Source organism: Loxodonta africana, chromosome 11 (assembly GCF_030014295.1).
Source record: "Loxodonta africana isolate mLoxAfr1 chromosome 11, mLoxAfr1.hap2, whole genome shotgun sequence".
NCBI classification, from domain to species: domain Eukaryota; kingdom Metazoa; phylum Chordata; class Mammalia; order Proboscidea; family Elephantidae; genus Loxodonta; species Loxodonta africana.
This window is the reverse complement of record NC_087352.1, coordinates 29920725-29941007: the sequence shown is the minus strand read 5'-3', so window position 1 is coordinate 29941007 and position 20283 is coordinate 29920725. Positions and strand designations below refer to the sequence as shown.

The following is a 20283-nucleotide window of genomic DNA, read 5'->3' as shown; positions in this document are numbered from 1 at the left end:
GTTGTAGTTGTGGGTTTCGGTTGGTTTTATTTGCTTCCTGTGTGGTTTTGGAGGATGTGAGGACAGATTTCAACCTAAGCGGCTACTCTTATTGCACAGAAACCCAGACATCTGCTTTCTTACTTTGGAATCAGGATAATTCCTACCACAAAGGCTTGATGTAAAATTAAATAAGATAGTGTTTGTTGAGTCTCCATTATAGTTTCTGATGAATTGTTGGGTCTCAAAAAGGTGGTGTTGTGTGCTGTCGAGTCAATTTCAACCCATAATGACCCCACATGACAAAGTAGAACTGCCTTATAGGGTTTCCTTGGTGGTAATCTTTATGGGACCAGATTGCCAGGTCTCTTCTCCCATGGAGTGGCTGGTGGGTTCAAACTACCAGGCATTTAGTTAGCAGCCGAGTGCTTAACCATTGTGCCACCTGGGCTCCTTCTCAAAAGGTAAGTTTTTATTTTTGGAATATAAATTGTGTTGTGATTGAGGAAAGGAAGGATAAAATGGACAGTGCTGATAGTTGGCTGCCTGTTTCTGGAATTAGAAGAGGATTGTTGAGCTCTAAGGGTGTGCTGGTTGTGGAGGAGATTATTTTATTGAATAGGGTTTGAGTAAAAGGCGAAACAAAAAGGCAGGGAATAAATGGGACATAGCATCATTCTAACAACAAACCAAGAGACAATTTTCATGCCTTTTGTGTAAAGATAACTTCATATTGTCAAAAGTAGCTTCTAGAACTTTGACTGATGAATGTTAAGTTGGTCAAATCTTACCTCCCATTGATTTCTCACACTGAGTGTTTAAATAATATGTGAAGGTGTGTATTTTGCTACTAGTAGTATTTCAGACTATTGACTTTTGGGTTACTGAATTGAATACCTTGGGTGGTCACCGGGCAGCTTTGGTAGCACTGCCTGGCCGCGTAGGCCCACCAAAGCCTCTGTCATGGTTGCAAGTGAGCCTGGTTGTGCAGCTTCTTGGGCAGCTGTCTCTTCCACTTCCCTAAGCTAGTTCATTTGTTTATTTTTTTGCAAAGCAAGCAACATTACTATGCACAGTTACAGAGGTCTGCCTCAGCTGAAGAGTGTTTAGTTAGGACTTAGCTTGTGGGAAAAAGAAGCGTTTACTTAGTGGAATTAGAACAGATGCTGTCCTGAATGAAACAGTGATGCTGTAACAACACATCTGTTCTAGGTCTGTTTGAGTAACTGTTCTTGTCACTAACCAGGTATCAGCTGGAAGATGAGTCTGCCCATTTGGATGAAATGCCACTGATGATGTCTGAAGAAGGATTTGAAAATGATGAAAGTGATTACCACACATTACCACGTGCCAGAATAACGCGAAGAAAAAGAGGAATAGAGTGGTTGGTTTGTGGTGGATGGAAATTCCTCTGTACCAGGTTTGTTGTCCACCGCTATCTGCCTTCTGTATGCACTGAGGTTGGCTCGCTTGACTGCTTGTATGCTTAATTCTTCTACATATTTATTTTTCAATCAGACTAAGGAAAACACTCTTAACCGTTGCAACCTGACTTCCCTGTGCACTGAGGTTGCCTTGCTTAAATGCTTACGTGCATAATTTGTCTTACATATTTATTTTTCAACCAAACTAAAGAAGACACTCTCTGAATAACATCATGGAGAGTATTAATAACATCAGTCAAAATCAAATAATACTAATCTGAAAGGAAGGGAAAATGAAGTTTCATTATTTAATGAGAAGTTTTAGTGGTTCAAAGATGGAGAAAAATAGTGATTTTGTGATGAATGCATGGTAGAATTAATTCTGGTGACCGTGTTGACGCATACAACTTGTGTTTCTCTTTCTTTTATAGTTATGCTCTTATCCAAAAAGAAAGATCATGGACCTATAAAAATGCATTTTAGTAATTCTGTAGCAGTGTATATGATTCAGCTTTAATGCCTTAACTTGGAGCAAGAGTCCTCTGTTAATTTTCCAAGAAAGAAACCAAGAATACCCATTTTAAACAAGTTCACTGGTGGGTGAGGTAAACAGATGCTGTGCACAATGCACATTGCCTTTAGAGTGTGGGCGTGGACCCTGTTGTGTGTGGGAACAGCCATTGCTTCTGCACAGCCCTGGGGTTTCTGAGGACCCCTTAACCAGTGACCACGAGAATAGGTCATGGGGCTGGGCAGGATTTGGACTTGTCACCCCCGTTTAGCTTTCAAAGTAGCATCTATCTTTGTCTTTCTCGTGTGCTATAAGCTTCCATGTGAAGAAAAAATTCCATGGCTGCGTCATGTTTTAGAAATTGCTGACTTGAGATACTGATTTCATAGTAAGTGACTATGGTAAGTCTAAAAAACATTTTCTGGGTTGAATAGCTAACATCCCAATATTCCTTCAGCATTCTTTTTGAGTATATACTTAACTATAGAGTCAGCTTCTTTAATAGCAAAGAGCCAAGCATTTGGTGTTGTCTTCTCTTTTGTCTGTTTTCTTCTACTTTTAAACTTTTATTTTGAAATGAATTGAAACTTTAGAAAAGTTGGAAGAATAGTACAGAGAATTCTTAAACCCTTTACACAGACTCACCGTTTTTTTACTTTTTTCCACATTTATTTTATCATTCTCTTATTTTTTCTGGGTCATTTGAGACTAGGTGCTTACTTGATGCCTCTTTTACATCTTAATACTTCAGTGTATTTCTTCAGAAAAAGGGTATTTTGTTATAGTAAGCCTAGTACAGTTGCCAAATTCAAGAAGTTTACGTTGATTCACTATATCTACTTTAAGTCCATATTCTTATTTTGTCTCTTGCCCTGATAATGTGGATCTGGCCCAGAGTCACGATTAGCTGTTTAATTTGCTTTAAACTGGAACATTCTTTAGCATTTCTTTGTCTCAGTTCATTGACATTGTTGAGAAATACGGGTCATTTATTTGATAGAATGTTTCATTTTTCTGGGACAGATGTTCAGGAGTGCAGTGGATATACTAAGTGTATATTTAGTTTTTAAAGAAACTGCCAAATTGTTTTCCAGAGTGGCTATGCCATTTTACATTCACCATACACCAGCAATAAATGAAAAAAGATCTCATTTCTCCGTGTCCTCGCCAACATTTGGTGCTATCAGTTTTTTTTAAAGCTGTTCTAAGAGGTCTGTATTATTATTGTGCCATTGTGGTCTTAATATGCATTTACCTAGTGGCTAGTGAGTTTGAACATCTTACATACCATTCGTATATCCTCTTTGGTGAAATAGCTCTTCATGTCTTCTGACCATTTTCTAATTGAATTATTTTTTTTTACTGAGAGTTCTTTGTATATTCTAGATGCTAGTCCTTGTCAAATATATGGTTTGCAAATATTTTTTCCAGTCTGTAGCTTGTCTTTTAATTTCTGAGTCTTCTGTAGATCCAGAGTTTTAAATTTTGACAAAATCCAGGTCATCAATTTTTTTTTTTTTATAGTTGTATTTTTGGTGTTACAGCTAAGAATGCTTCAAGCCCTGTATCAGAAATTTTTTCCCTGTTTTTTTTCCTAACGGCTTTATAGTTTTAAATTTATTTTGCGTCAGCATTTGTATAAGGTGGAAGGTTTAGGGTGAGGTTCACTTTTTTGCCTAGGTGTATGCAAATGATCGAGCATCGTTTTTGGAGAAGACTGTCCTTCCTCCATTGCGTTGCTTTGTACGTTTGTCAAAAATTAGTTTACTTTATTTGGGTGGGGCCATTTCTAAGTTCTCTATCTGTTCTGTTATCTGTGTCTATTCCTCCACCAGTACCATGCTGTCCTGATTACTGTAGCTATTCAGTAAGTCTTAACATGGAGTGGAAACCCTAGTGGCTTAGTGGTTAAGTGCTACAGCCGCTAACCAAAGGTTGGCAGTTTGGATCCACCAGGCACTCCTTGGAAACTCTATAGGGCAGTTCTACTCTGGCCTGCCTGTAGGGTCGTCATGAGTCGGAATGGACTTGATGGCAACAGGTAACATGGAGTAGCATGATTCTTCCCACTGTGTTTGTCTTCTTCGAAAGTGTTTTAGCTATTCTAGTTCCTTTGCCTTACCATGTAAGTTTTAGAATCATCTTGTCCATATCTGCAAAATCCTTGCTGGATTGCATTAAACCTGTATATTAACTTGGGGGAATTGACATCTTTATTGTGTTAAGCCTTCTAGACCATGAACGTGATTTATCTTTCCATTTATTAAAATTTACTTTGATTTCTTTCATCAGTGTATTTTGTAGTTTTCAGTATACAAGATCTGTCCGTGTTAGAGTTATTACTAAGTATTTCATTTTTTAAGCAATTATAAGTAGTATGGCATTTTTAATTTTGGTTTCTACATGTTCGTTGCTAATATATAGAAATAGAGTTGATTTTTATATTTCGATCTCGTATCCTTTGACCTTTGCTTAACTCACTTGTTAATTCTAAGAATGTTTTTTGTAGATTCCTTGGGACTTTCTACATAGGTGGTCATGTCATCTGTAAATAGGAACAGCTTTATTTCTTCTTCTATGGTCTGCGTACTTTTATTTTCTTGCCTTATGGGGCTGACTGGAACATACAGTATTATATGGAATAGCAGTGGTGAAAGTGGACATACATTCTCAGCTTGTTCCCGATCTTAGGGAGAAAGCATTCAGTCTTTCACCATTAAGATGGTAGCTGGAGTTTTTTCAGATGTTCCTCGTTAAGTTGAGGAGGTTCCCCTCTGTCCCCCAATTTTTTTTAATGAATAGTATTAACAAAACAAAACATTGACAAGAGTGTTGGGCTACTACAAGCAGTTCTGTCAAATACAGAAGCAGAATCTGGAGATGTAAGTAAGTTTGGAGTCCTTGTCATTGTAGTGTTAGTGGAAGCCAAGGAAAGGCGGTGTTTCTCAGAGACATGTGGTATTTGGGCTTTGAAAATAGAAGGAAGGGGATACCTCAGAAGAGAGTGAGGTTTCAGAAAGGAAGAATAATATCCGTCTTTTTAGGCAGGAGAAAGAGTGAAATGGTTTTGGAGAAAATGATTTTTATTCTTAATTGGGAACATAGGGATGCAGTGGGGATGCAGTTGAGGGCAGAAAAAATGGGACAGTTTGGTCATGCTTTGGTAGAGATCATCACTAATCAATAAAGGATAATCAGTAGTCATGGATTTGTACTGCACTCCATGTAATTTTATTACTTTTTATCAGTGATAGAGCCTGAGAAATGGCAGAATTGGCTCATGGAAGTGTGGGGTGGGGAGTTATGATGGTGGCGGGGCTGTGAGTTGATGAGGTAGCTTGAGCAGAGGGTTGTTGAGTGTTAGCACTGTCATCAACCCAAAGGTCAACTCTTAATGAGCGTGGGTTTGAGGCTGTATTGGGATGGGTAAAGTGACAGTGCTCTTCTTCCATCATGGTGTGGCACTTTGCTAAAGGAAGTAGGTAAGGAAACTGAAGTGAAAGGAATTGGCTAGAGGACTTCTCCTGACAGTTTAGGACCAAGCCAGAAATTAACCCAAGTCAGACTTGGTGAACTGAAGCCCTTGCTGGCTTCACCATGGCTTGGGGAAAATGGTCAGACTTTAAAGAGTAAGATAAATTCTGATTTGCGGCCTTTTAAGTGGAATAGTTCTGTATAATAAGTGCCTGGTTCTACCACTCTCAAGTGGAATTGACACGCAGGTGATTGGAATTGAGAAGCTTGAGGATCTAGGCTGTTAGGATCTAGGGTGTTATGTAGCTCTTCAGGGTGCATGGGAAGATCACTGAAGATGTTTGAAGTGTTTGGCTAAGGAGGTGCTGAAATGTTTGAGAAAGGTAGGAGTAGGTTATTGGTTGACACAAAATTATAAAAACATGGACAGTTTGTAATTATGGTATGGACTTTCAAAGGGTATTAAGTGACCTGGAAGCGGTGCTCATCCATACCAGCCCAGTGTTATTGTTGTTAGGTGTTGTTGAGTTGATTTTGACTCATAGTAACCCCATGTAGCAAAGTAGAACTGCCCGATAGTGTTTTCTAGCCTGTAATCTTTACAGGAGCAGATTTCCAGGTCTTTATCTTACGAAGCTGCTGGGTGGGTACAAACCACCAACCTTTCAGCTAGCAGCTGAGTACTTGACTGCTGCACCACTGGGGCTCCTTACCAGCCCGATAGTGGCCAAGAATTGTGGGTTTTAGTATCATCAGTCTCATTGTAGTGCTAAATAAATTGTTAAATTAATTTTTTAAATTTTCACGGGATTTTATTTTTACCAGTGGAACATGACACCTAAATTTTGGATTTCATTTGTAATATTACTCCTTTATTCAATGAAAATATTAAGAATACGCTTGAAAATGTAGATGTTAGTAGCAAAAACACCCCTGTTTTGGGGACACTAAAAAGCTTAATAAAATATGCTAGGTGTGTCTATTGAGTCTTTATCTTAATGCATCGCAGTCACGTGGAAAAGGTAATTGAAGCATCTTGGCAGGCCTTAAGCAGTCTATGTGGCATTAACAAGTGTCCAGTTGCCATCCGGAGGAGAAGCAACCTGAGATGTTGTCCTCCTCCTCTTTGTGCAGGAGGCATCTGTCACATAGAGGAGGTGCCATTGGCATACAAGCTGTATCTCACAGAGCCAGATGGTACAGTTAGCAGTCTAGACTGCTTTCATGTCTTTATTGCTGATAAGTTTTTAGTTCTGAGGGTCTGCTACCTTTTATTCTAAAACACCGAGTATTCTAAAATTAGATATGACTAACATTGTCAGATTATGGATCAAAGAGTAGAAGACAGATACATAAAATTACTTGGTTTAATTGAAGGAGGAAAATGTTAGTGAATGTTGCAGTAAGGCACATTACAACTAACCTTTAGTGAGTTGCAGATATTTCCGTGTATTTCTGTTTGCAGATTCTGTGAATAGTAAAGCTTCTCTTTTTTTACGATTATTTCTAACTTCACGGACTGATGGGCTTAGAAGGCCTGTTTTTTCATTTTTATAATTTGGCAAAAATTCCTACTTTGATACTTTGGAAATTTTTCCCTGTAATGTTTTCTTTCAACTTTGAATTGTCCTTCATGCTGGTGAATATAAGCACGTCAGTGTGCTGTTGGCTTTTTGGTCTGGAGCGATTTCTTTCTCATGAGATTAACATTCCACTTATTGCTATGAAGTGAGGGTATTGAGTGCTGGATCATTCTGTCTCTGAAGTGGCAGGACACTTGCCCTCAGTCTGCAGCACCCCAGGGAGCAGGAGCTGGGGTACTCATCTCTTGAGCATGGAGTCACCTGTTTTTGGTTTGGTAGCCAAAGTGCCTGCCGGGCATAATAATTGCCAAATGTTGCCTGTGTTGTTTGGAAGGAGGCTATCTAAATCTTGGGAGTGATTTAAGTATGGCTTTTTAAAATTTCAGAAGAGTGGATATTGGTATGTAAAAAACCTTTATTTAACATTAGAACTGTACTTTGATTATAGAGGCATTTGTGAAAAGCTACTACTAATCCTAAAGTGTTTTAAGAAAAAGTGTAATTTGTGTACCGTTGGATTTAATCTCATTTTGACTGGGCACAGTGTAAGTCGATTTATATATGAATGGGAAATCTTTTTTTCTGAGTAATTAATAGTTCAGAACATACTAATCATGCTGTAGAAATGTTACTGGGTAAAGCTCCCAGTTATTCTATTTGGACCTTTCCTCCCATTTTTCAGGATTTGCCCACGTTGTTGATTCACATTACTTTGCTCTCAAAAATTCCCCGTGATTTACTTTTCTTCCTACCTCTACAGCTCAATAAGGGTTACGTGAATTATCTTGGTTATCAGTATTTTCTTTATCTTTGGGGATTATGCCCTTTGTTCTTAGCATCAAAGCACCAGTCTCTCGTTCTGATAGTATTTTCTATCTTGTATAATCCAATGGCAATTCCTGTGAGTCTTCAGACGTTTCAGATGTGTCAAGCCTACTGTGAGTGCATTTATTCTCTTTGGGATGACATTGAGTGGTTTGGATATATTATGTTTAGAATATGATATTAAACGTAAGTATCCTTTTTAAATACTGAATTGAGCCTTAATTCTTAATGTGGTATTAGTTAATACTACTGGAAAAGTTTTTTTTTTTAATGAGTGGAAAAAATGATTACCTCAGAAAAGAAAGGGAGTCACATTCTGGATTAATTGGTGTCCCAAGGACCTTTATCATTGAATCACTGTGTGGTTTATCGAGGATTGCCAATAACTGATAGCTATTCCTTTCCCCAACATATAGAGCATTGACTGCCTCAGAATACTAATGGTTTTATTTTGCCAATGAGAGCATCTAAGCAGGGAAGATAACTTCCCTGAAGTTCTAGAAGCCATTGCAGTGTTACAACATATAAGTCTCTTTTTGTATTTTTATGTCAAATTTTGGAAACCCTTGTTGTGTAGTGGTTAAGTGCTACGACTGCTCACCATAAATGTCGGCAGTTTGAATCCGCCAGGTGCTCCTTGGAAACCCTATGGGGCAGTTCTACGCTGTCCTACAGGGTCACTATGAGTCAGAATTGACTCAACGGCAATGGGTATGTATATGGGTATGTCAAATTTAAATTTGTGTAACTGACCTATTTTAAAAGAACCTCACAGATTAGCACCTAGATAGGCTACTGGTGTCTGTTGGATACTGAGACCATCGGTATCTCTGTAAGAATGTAGAATTAGCTTCAGCACTTAGAAAAAGCACACAAACTCTGTCTCTCTTTTTCCACACAGTTGCTGTGATTGGCTGATACACGTTTGTCAGAGAAAGAAAGAATTGAAAGCTCGCACAGTGTGGCTCGGGTATCCCGAGAAATGTGAAGAAAAACATCCCAGAAATGCTATAAAAAATCAAAAATACAACGTGTTTACCTTTATTCCTGGGGTAAGACTGTTCAGTACTTAAAGATGGTCAGCGTCCTTTGTTTCATGAAGAAGCCTGTTGAAACCCTTATTTAATCATTGTCTTTTGAACATTTTCCCCTTGTTAGTTGTGTCATACCAAAATCAACATCCTTTTCTTTTTCAACCATTGTGTTTCAAATAATTGTAAAATGACTAATGTGTGTTTTTAATGACTACATCATAGAGTCCAACTCCAGAAAATGTCCAATTTGATTATTGCCTTTAGTTCTTGATGAAGCACCATATTTATATTATTGTAGAAATAAAATATCAGAAAATAAGCTATAAATTTTATCTGACTGAGGGAAAAAGTGGAAATGTAATGTTTAAAGCTGGCCAAGGAACCTCATGATGAAAGTAGAACTATTTTTTTCACAAAAATGATGTAGTAACAAAGTATCTACAATATAAGTGTAGTTTCTTTAAAGTTAAATTTCAGACATGACTATATTGTTATATCACTAGTTATCTTTAATTTGGTATTATGCTAAATTTAAATATAGAAACTTAAATAATACTTTTTTTGTTGCTAGTGGTATTTCTGACTTAAATAACAAAACCGAGTTTATATGTGTTTAGAATAGTTCAATGGTATTTGTTTTTTATGCATCATCCCTGTTTTAATAGATTTATTTGTCTTTCTAGAGGCAAAAGAAGCAGGCACTGATTATATTTTTCTGTCAGAGTTTTTAACTTGTCGCGGGTATCGGCCCTTACTCTCTTTTGCAAGAAAATCTCTTGATTACTTGGAATGAGGACTGTTTTATCTTTTAGTTTAAATAATCATGCTGACTTCATACTGGGCATTGATTTTTCCTTCCATCTACCCAGTAGTTGGCAAATGCTTGATATCTAATACGCTTCTTTATTAAAACACACAAAACTAATGGTTCCATAATTAAATGACTGATCTTTTATCAGGACAGTAAAATGTAAACTGTCCTTCAGGCAGAAAATTATTATTCTTTATTGAGTGAAACCACTGTTTTCTCCTTAAATTATTAAATACAGATTGGGTAAGCATTGTACATTTTCCTGAAGGTCACAAAGTTCATTAAGTAGACAGTAAAAGTATTGATTCCAGTGGTTTAAAGGCAAGAGTACAGCTTAACTTTGATCAGAGTAAATTCACACAGGCTGCTAAGATCGGCCATATCCTGAAATACCTGTTGATGTGTCTATAAAACTATTACCGTGTGCGTGATTTTTTTTTTCCTTAGATTGTTTCTTAAATTAGCCTTTTCATCTAAAATGTAGTATTTTAGAAACATTTGGTAATTGCACAGTAGGAATTCTCTTCCATTTTTAGCACGAATGGCAATTTCTGAATTGCTAATAGATACAATTTAGGCTAACTGAGATTTTAAAGAAATCAGAGAGGAAAAAGAGCTTTCTCTCCTGCTGAGATTAATTTATAAAATAGTTCAAAACATTTTAACAGCAATTGAACATGATTATGACTAAAAACGTGTTATCAATGTAACTGATTTTTCAATCACACATATAACTGTATGATGATGCAAATAATTTCATTATGTAAAAACTGTGCTTCCAGTCTCTTTGAGTCAACAATAAGCACTTAACCTATTGCTCCACTCTTGTTGAAATTTCCATGCCTCCCAATGTTGCATAAAAAATGACACCAAAGGAGACTTTGATTTGGAAGTTCACAAGTTTGATTGTAGTTGTAGCATGCTATTTGAATTCTTCCAGTCTATAAATGTGACTTCTGTACCATTGTAATTTTCAGCTTAAATCCAGCAATTCGAGTTTTTAAGTAGAGGGTGATTAGTATACTAGATCTTGAGTTTTCTTCTTTAAAAATAACTCTATTTGAATTAAAAGACAAAAACTTGCAGTTTTGGTGGTTCTGAAATTTTATTGAATGATAAAATTTATATTTGAAAATACTGTTAAAGATCAACTTCCAAGAGATTATACAGGATATACAGGTAGCTGTCTTCTGATAAGTCGTCTGTAATTTCTGTATTTTTGCATTTTATCACCTTGTATGCTTTGAGGGCACCTTGTTTTGTGAAGTCACACCTGTGCAGGTGTTGCTTGTCTACTCGGTCTTTGTGAAGCCACCCAGATAACCCACATTCTGGAAACGTGGATGTCATCGTGTATTTATTTATTTATTTATTGCCATTTCATTAAAAAAAGTTAATAAGACTCTTCCATTGTAAAATTTTGTGCATTCGTATCAAGATACAGTCTGTATATATAGATTTAATGACTTGCTAACATTGGAAAGGATTTGTCTATTTTGTTTGCTTTGGCATGCACATAAAGCTTTTTAGAAGGAGAATGGAAAACTGGAAAATCTCCTAAAAGAAAATTAAGAACTAAATTTTAGAGTACATTTTTTAAATGTAGTTGAAAGTTCTAATTATCTGTTTTTTTCCCCCAGTTTATTTAAAATATAATATTGGGGTAACTTACCTTTTTATGTGTCATTTACGTAACTATTCGAAAGCCAGTGTCAAAATGAGTAAATTTCCTGTGAAACGGGCATATTCTCATTTATGGAAATGTGGTTAGATATTGTGCTGGTTTTAATTATTTAATTGAGGTAGTAAAGGTTTTCCTTGGAGAGATTGTGTTAATTTTCTCTTTTCTTTTTTAGGTTTTATATGAACAATTCAAGTTTTTCTTGAATCTCTATTTTCTGGTAGTATCCTGCTCACAGTTTGTACCAGCATTGAAAATAGGCTATCTCTACACCTACTGGGCTCCTCTGGTAAAAGAAAATGACTTTTAAAATTAAGTTAAATTACTAAATATTTTTAGAATATAATGTTAAAAGTAGAGATGATAAAAGATAAATTGATCAGATTTTTAAAACATGATATTGTTGCTGTTTATCACAGAACTTGTGTTAAAAGATTTTCCAGACTTCTGTTACCTTGAATTCCTTTGAGCCTCGTAGGAAGTGTAACAGCAGAGTTCTACCTGCAGAAGTGCCAGGAGTTAGTGGGTCTTCTCAGTGGTACAAGTGATATTGTGAGTGAACACCCCTTTGCTGGCAGCAGAGGGACTTTGAATTGGGCTTTCTGCGCCCATCCTGGCAGCAGCCAGTCTCACCAACCCAGTTCCTGCCTCTGCTCACTGAATGGATAGGAATGGGGCTGTGGGGCTGTGGGCTTTGTTCAGTTTGTCTCCTGACATCCTGACAGATGGATAATTTGTCTTTGGCTAGTGGTGAAAAGTCTAAAGTAGCTGAGTACAGTACAAACAATTTCTGGTTCAAACAATTTCTGGTTGATAGCTTAGTGTATAAAGGTTTTTGAAAGGCAAATGATACTTATCATTAAATGTTTCCATTTCAGAATAGGCTGTCTTCATAGTTTTGTTATTTGTTGATGGTTTTTGTTAATTTTTCAGCTTGTACAGACTTTCACCTAGAACATTTCTTGATGGCTCCCCTGTGGTCAGATCATCAGAGTGATCTGAGCGAGGAGACATTGTGGATGAAACTGTCCCCTTAGCGGGAGAACAGGACAGCACTAACCTTTCCCACCTTCAGTACCGCCTTCAGAATGGGAAGCTTCTGAGCATACATACACTCCTGAGTTTCTCTGTCTCATTGTGCAGGCTCCTTACCCTGCTAGGTTGATACTCTCGTCTCAGTGAGGCAGGGACAACTGGAAGATTGGATAGAAGGCTTACATATTGTTCTTTATCTTTTCGTCCCCTCTGCCTAGTCAACCTATCTTGTTTGTCTATCATTAAAATTAAGAACATTTTCTCACTTTCTAGTCATGTAGACTTTATAGTAGGGTGGATTTGAGAAATGATAAAGTAACTTTACATGTAATGTAAACAGAAAATTTCTGGATGAGTGAATACCTCTTTCACTTGCTGAATTAGCAGAATGGAAGGGGATGTTGATATTGAGCACTGGTGGTAATGTAGCACATGGTCCCCATCTGCTGTTGGGGTGACTGTACCTGTCAGCACAACCCTGCAAGGGTAGTTGGGAACACAGTTCAGAGAACTTAAAAGTGGATCCAGGATTTTTATTTGAGGACTTTATTGTAAAGGAGTAATGATTGACCACAAAGTCTAAAGAATGCCCATTATTATTTTTGATGAAGGAAATTATAATAAGTTAAATGTCTAACAATGGATTGATAGTTTAAATTATGCTATATCCTATCCACATGTTGAAATACAGTGTAGCTTTAAAAAATGACATTTAGAAAAATGATTTAATATCTTTAAAGGTATATATATGAGAAAAATTGAGAAAAGGTGGGTTAAAATATATATAAGGTAAAAATACACATATACCTTGATTTGACTAGCTTTTAACCACAGAAAGTATTCTTTAGATGAATTCTTTATGAAGGGTTTTATTTGATCTATTCACAAAATTGATTATGTTGGCCATACATGGAGTGTATGTATGTGTGCATGTGCGTGTGTGTGTTTGCATGTGCTCAAACACATACAGTAAATTCACCAAGTCAAGAAAACATTTCTCTGCTTTCATAGGAACACTCATTTCTAGTTCTAGCTTGAATTTTAAACCTCAGGCTTTTTGAAGTACTTGATTATTTTTTTGGCATAAGAGCGTACTTCAGTATTTATGTAATGGATACTGTGAATCCACTGTGTTTGTGTTGTAAGTGTTAGAGAAGTAAAAAGTCCATTTCCCCCCCACTTGTGTAATGCTTAATGTTGCTTTCTGACACACCTAGATGAATTCACTTCTTATATAGTAGGTGTCATACAGTTAGATCTCAAAACTCATCTGCTTTGCTAGACAATTTTCTTTTGTTCCTTGATTTGATAGGAGCCTCAAATCTGAGCCTTCTCTCAGATTACAAGTGACAAAGCTTTGTCAGTATCTATGCTTGCACTCCTTACATGCATTTTAGCCTTTGATTTAGCAAAAACGTTAAAAAACTGATGTGCACATGAGGCTCATCTTCACATCCAAGGAAAAGGCTTAGGATGTATTGGTTCTTTGATCTAAACTCACCTAAAGAAATAAAATTCTTTGAAAATCCACAGATACTACACATAGAAGATCTTTTTATTTAGCTAGGCAAAGTTAACCTTTAACTGTATACTAAATCTAAAGGAACTTCTTTAGAGGAAACTATTTAAAAGAATGTAAATTCTGAAATACGTATAAATGCCTCATATTTAACCAAAGGAAGTGTTCTCAGAAGAAGGAGCTCACGAGTCCTTGCTCATTCTGTGTCAGTCTGTACTTTACCCCTAGTCTTATGTCCATGTGCTCTTCATGCACGCGCTTAAGGTTTTGACGTCTTTTCTCTGCTTGCTCTCTAAGGTCAGGTTGTTCAGGAGAAGAGTGTCAGTAGGATTTCCAGACTTCTCCTAGCCAAAATCGTCCAGCGAAGCACAAACCATCTTATAGCTGTCGTGGTGGTGGTGGTGTGCCATCAAGTTGATTCTGACTCATAGCAACCCAATAGGACAGACTAGAACTGCCTCATTGAGTTTCCTAGGCTGTAATTTTAGGGGAGCAGATCGCCAGGCCTTTTCTTCCATGGAGCACAGCTGGTGGGTTCAAATTGTCAACCTTTCGATTAGCAGCTAGGTGCTTAACTGTTAATGTCATCAGGGCTCCTATCTTACAGCTAGTGGTTGGAGAATCTTCTGGCTTTTGTCCACTAATTTTAAGGAAAACAAGTAACTGTAGACTTACTCTCTCTGGTGTCTAGCAACAATTGGGATGTGTCTGAAAACAGTGATGGCTTAATAATCCTTTTTCAATTGTTGTTAGGTGCTGTCAAGTTGATTTCTGACTCATAGTGACCCCATGTGACTGAGTAGAACTGCTCCACAGGGATATCTAGGCTATAATCTTTACAGAAGCAGATCTCCAGGTCTTTCTCCCACAGAACCTCTGGGTGAGTTTAAGCCAAGTTTTCGGTTAGCAGCTGGGCACTTAACCGTTGCGCCGCCAGGGCTCCTTGTTTTTTTCAGTCACTCCTGGCAATTTTATTTACTAGCTTCAGCTCTTAGCTAATTTTTGTTATATTTTATAGAAGAGTAAATAGAAGAGTAAACTGGAAGTAAGTGGCTTCATTATAATAGAAGAGTAAACTGGAAATAAGTGGCTTCATTACATAATTGTGCCTGAAAGATTACCTTTCATACTGTCCATCTTTTGGAACAAGTCTTCAAGGCAGAGCTGGTGTAATCAGAGTAGCAAAACAGATTGTAATGCTTCTACCAGAATTGATAAACTGAAATAGATCTATCAATGTGGATGATTTTCAGATAAAAAGAAATCTAGCTATATGGGTTTTTAACATTGTATCTTTCACACAAAACACCTTCCTGGCACTTTGTTTGCACAGAGTTGGCAACCAGAGAGGGCGTGAGGACAGCGATTTTCAATCTGAGTTTTAAAGTCCTTCCTTCTGTCAAGCCTTCCTGGTGTGTCTCTGTGCCTGGGAAGTATGGGGGAAGTATGGGGAAGAAAATACCAAAGCAGTTATTGGTAACCCCACTTCCAGGGACAGCCCCTGCTAATCAGCTGTGTGATCTTGGTGGAATCTTCTCTTTGTGCCTCAACTTGCTTGTGAATAGAGGCAAAGACACACATCTCATAAGGTTTTCTGTGAAACTTCAAAGATATAACTCACCTAAAATACTGAGAAAAGTGCCTGGCATGTCATAAGCCCTCAAAGGTAAACTTACAATGTATCAATAGATGTTTTTCCTCTTTTTGCAAAAGAATACTATATTGTTTTGGGACTTAGCCAGGGTGCCTCCTGAGTTACATGGAGAAATAGGAGAAAAGAGTTTTACTTCGAGGATACAGGATTTAGTCACCGTCTGTGAACAGCCCACACGAAAAACCCCGTTGTCCTGTCTGCACACCAGACTTGTGCTTAAATACTGTTGTTTCCAGGGCAACCGAATTTCATTGTGACCGCTTTCATTTCCCATCTTGATCTTTCTAGGTGGCAGTACCTTAGCTTAAATCTCTGACTCAGTTGGTGTGGAGTCAAAGCCAGCTGCTCCTGCAGCAAGACTTGCTTGTCCAAATCTGCCGTAAACCATTCATCTGTTATGGTCCAGTGAAGAGCTCAGAACATCTAACTCTCACGTCAGAGGCTTGTTTATCGTAGACTATTCGTTGAGAAGGAAACTGTGACATCAGCTCTCAGGCTGGCTGTGGGGTCTTGGAATACATAGGGCGGACGTGGGCGTGATGGTGATGACACCTATGTTATTTATTCAGATAAACATTAGGTGTTCAGGATAGATATGGTGGGCGTGGATGTGATGGTAGTGACACCCCTTGGCTGTGGCTGGTCTAGCACCTACGTTATTTGTTCAGATAAACCTTAGGTGTGGGCCGAACTGGGTCTTAGAGTAGCATGTGTACTCCAGCAGTCCTTCGCTGTGACCAGGGCTCTGTTCCCTCTTTTCCTGTTTTCAGAAGTTGCCCTTGTCTGGTCCCTTTCTCTAGTATTCCTAAATTAGAAGTGGGCACTTCTCTTCACTGACTCGTCTAACTGCTTAGAAACACTAGGAACTGGCACACTTTTGTGTGCTGCTAATGAACTCAGTGTTAACTTTGGCTGTCTTTAGCTATAAATTTAAAGGGGTAGAAATTAGATTCACTTGGACAGTTTAAATATCACACAAGTCTGGGGCCTGCCTAGGGATGTAAAGGTATACATTTCAGGTGGGCCCTGGGCAATTCGTGTTGCAAAAAAATCTTCCCAGGTGGTTATGACGTGCACCTCTGATTAAACACCACTGCGTTAAGAATACTGTCTACAGCATGTAAATAAAATAGCCTTGACAGTTACTCTCCTTTGCTTGTCTCTCAGGTACACATAGAACTGTAAGAAATTATTTATACATTATGAACATAAATCTGTAACAGCAGATACTGTCTTACATGGGAATGGATGCATAGAACTGTATTTTCTGTGTTTGAAGATGCATATTTTTCGTGTTACTGAAATTGAGCTGTGGCTTACAATGTATCTATGTAAAGTACTGTCGCTCCTCTACCCCAAGACTCTTACTAAAATAAAAGTGATGTATCTTAAAACCAATGACATCTTTGAGTCAAGAATATATAGTATTTAATCATATGGATATACCATGAATTTCTTATTTTTGAACATTTACATTATTTCTAAACCTAAATCATTTCCATTTGGAGCCCTGGTGGTGTAGTGGTTAAGAGCTCAGCAGCTAACTAAAAGGTCAGCAGTTCAGACCTACCAGCTGCTCCTTGGAAACCCTATGGGGCAGCTCTGCTCTGTCGTATAGGGTCGCTATGAGTCTGAACCGACTCAACGGCACCTAACAGCAAAAACAATCATTTCCATTTAGTTTTTGATGTTCATGCGGGAATAAATACCTTCATATACATCCTTGATTTTTTTTTCTTTAGGATGAGCTTCTAGAAGTGAAGCTGATTGGTTAAAATATGTGTAAATTTATATCCTACAACTTTTTTTTGATATCTGCTGTTTTGGCTTTATTGTTATTTTTCCTTTGCTAACTCTAGTTCTAATAAAACATTGAATATATATGTTCAAGATAAGGGCTCTTTTTCTGCCTCTACTAATAGGTGCTTTGCCACAGCAAGCTAGCAGCTTTGAAGAAGCTGGCCTAAAGTCCCGATAATGCATACTTCCTTTTAGTATGATGGTGTTTGATCATAACATAGAGATTTCTTGTTTTCTTAAAAATTGGTACTTTATACAACTGGCATCAGTTGTAATGATAAAAGACTGGATGTTTTCCCCTAAGATCAAGACCAGGACAGGAATGTCTTCTCTTGCTCCTTCTAACCAACATTGTATTGGAGGTACATTGACTAGGGCAGTTAGGCAAATGCAAGAAGAAAAAGAAATCTACATTGGAAAGGAAGAAGAAAAGCTATCTCTATTGACAGATGCCATGATACTGTACATAGACAATTCTAAGGAATAACACAAAAAATACGAACTAGTAAACATGTTCAGCAAAGTTGCAGGATCCAAGATTAATATGTGAAAATCATTTGTATTCCTATACACTAGCTAGCAATGAACTTCTGAAAATGAAATTAAGAAACCAATCCCATTTATAATATCAAAAAGAAAGAATTGCTTAGGAATAAATTTAGCAAAAGAAGTGCAGGATTGCATGCTGAAAACTACCAGACATTTTTGAAAGGAATTAAAGAAGATCTAAATTAAGTGGAAAGTTAACCCATGTTTATGATTAGAAGATTTAATATTGGTAAGATGACACTACTGCTCAAATTGATTTACAGATTCAGTGAAATCCTTGTCAAAATCCCAGCTGGCATTTTTTGCAGATATTGACAAACTGATTCCAGAATTCATTTGAAAGTTCAAGGGACCCAGAGTAGCCAAAACAACTTTGGAAAAGGTAAACAAAGTTGGAAAACTCAAACTTGCGCATTTCAAAAATTACTACAAAGGTACTTGCATAAAGATAGACACGTACATCTGTGGAATGAAATTGAAAATCCAGAAATAAACGCTTACATTCACGATCAGTTAATTTTGACAAGGATGTCAAGACAATTTAATGGGGGGAAAGAATAGTCTTTTCAATAAATGGTGCTGGGACAACTGGATCTCCACATAAAACAGAATGAAGTTGGACCCATAGCTCATACCATATGCAGAAATTAACTCAAATGGACCATAGATCAAAATGTAAGAGCTAAAACGAAAAAACACTCCTAGAAAAAAATCATAGACGTAAAACTTTATGACCTTGGACGCTAAAAGGCCAGGTGACAGAATAGGTGAATTGAACCTCATGAAAATTTAAAACGTGTACAGCAGAGGACACAAGAAAGTGAAAAGACAACCCACAAATGGGAGAAAATATTTGTAACATTATTTGTAAGGCATATATCTGATAGGGCATTTGAATCTAGACGGTATAAGGAACTCGTACAACTCAACAATTAAAAGACAACGCAGTTAAGCAGTGGACAAAGGATCCGAACACACATTTCTCCAAAGAAGATACACAAATGACCAATAAACACTTGCAAAGATGTTCAACACCGTTTGTTATTGTTGTTGTTAGGTGCCATCGAGTCCGACTCATAGCAACCCTATGTACAACAGAACGAAACTGCCCAGTCCTGGCGTCATCCTCACAATCCTTATGCTTGAGCCCGTTGTTGCAGCCAATGTGTCAGTCCATCTTGTTGCACGTCTTCCTCTTTTTCACTGACCGTCTGGTTTACCAAGCATGATACAGGCAGCTCTTTGCTCTTCGTCTTTTGAGTGCCTTCCAACCTGAGGGGCTCATCTTCTGGCACTATATCAGACAATGTTCCGCTGTCATAAGGTTTTTACTGGCTCGTTCTTTTCAGAAGTAGACTGCCAAATCCTTCCTAGTCTGTCTTAGTCTGGAAGCTCAGCTGAAACCTGTCTGCCATCGGTGACCCTGCTGGCATTTGAATGCCAGTGGCATAGCTCCCAGCATCACAGCAACACGTAAGCCCCCACAGTATGGCAAATTGTTAAAAAAAAAACAAAAAAACAAAACCCGTTGCCATTGAGTCGATTCCGACTCATAGCTACCCTGTAGGACAGAGTAGAACTGCCCCCATAGAGTTTCCGCGGAGAGCCTGGTGGATTCAAGCTGTTGACCGTTTGGTTAGCAGCCATAGCACTTAACCACTACACCACCAAGGTTTCCAGTTAGCCGTTAGGGAAGTGCAAATCAAAATCGCTGTGAGATGGCACTTCACACCCACTGTTGTTAGGTGCCGCTAACCCACAACCTACGTACAATAGAAAAAACATTGCCCAATCGTGTACTGTCCTCATAATTGTTGTTATGCTTGAGCCCATTTTTGCAGCCACTGTGTCGATCCATCTTATTGATGGTCTTCCTCTTTTTTGCTGACCCACTAAGATGGCTATTATCAGAAAAACAAGGCAAGTATTGCTGATAATGTGGAGAAATTGGAACCCTCATCCACTGGTGGGAATATAAAAATGATACAGTCACTTTGGAGAACAGTTTGGCAATTCCTCAAATGACTAAAGCATAGAGTTATCATATGACCCAGAGTAGATGTAAAATGGTGGCAGTAGTAATAATAGCATCAGAACGTATCTAACTTAAAGGGGAATAACGACCAGGATCAGCGCCAGTCTGATCCCTATGCGATAGAAGTCGGACATACCTCCACTCTCCAACCTTTTTTTTTTTTTTTAAAAAAAAACAATTCTGACACCAGCCATCCCTCCATAGCACCCTCCATTTCTCTTTTGGGTTCGATAATTCATTGCAGTGGCCACACAGAGCTCACAGACCATACTTGTAGCTAAATGGTTTATTAAGGAAACAACAGGATACAACTCAGGATCAGAATCAGGAAGCATGTAGGCAGATTCTCCCTTCTTAAGTGCAGGAATG

At 37.8% G+C, this 20283-nt stretch overlaps 1 protein-coding gene across 7 annotated transcripts in view; it reads left to right on the top strand.

The window, feature by feature from the left end:
* Positions 1-20283, top strand: part of ATP9B (ATPase phospholipid transporting 9B (putative)) — a 243155-nt gene that overhangs the window by 19605 nt on the left and 203267 nt on the right. For 6 of the 7 annotated variants that reach the window (XM_010586683.3, XM_064294374.1, XM_010586682.3 and 3 more), the window contains exons 2-4: positions 1226-1399; positions 8698-8848; positions 11498-11611. In XM_010586683.3, coding sequence (XP_010584985.2) covers positions 1226-1399; positions 8698-8848; positions 11498-11611 — 439 coding nt within the window. Of the gene's footprint in view, positions 1-1225; positions 1400-8697; positions 8849-11497; positions 11612-14639; positions 14757-20283 lie in introns of those variants that run through there. The other variant, XM_064294376.1, reaches the window with a different exon arrangement.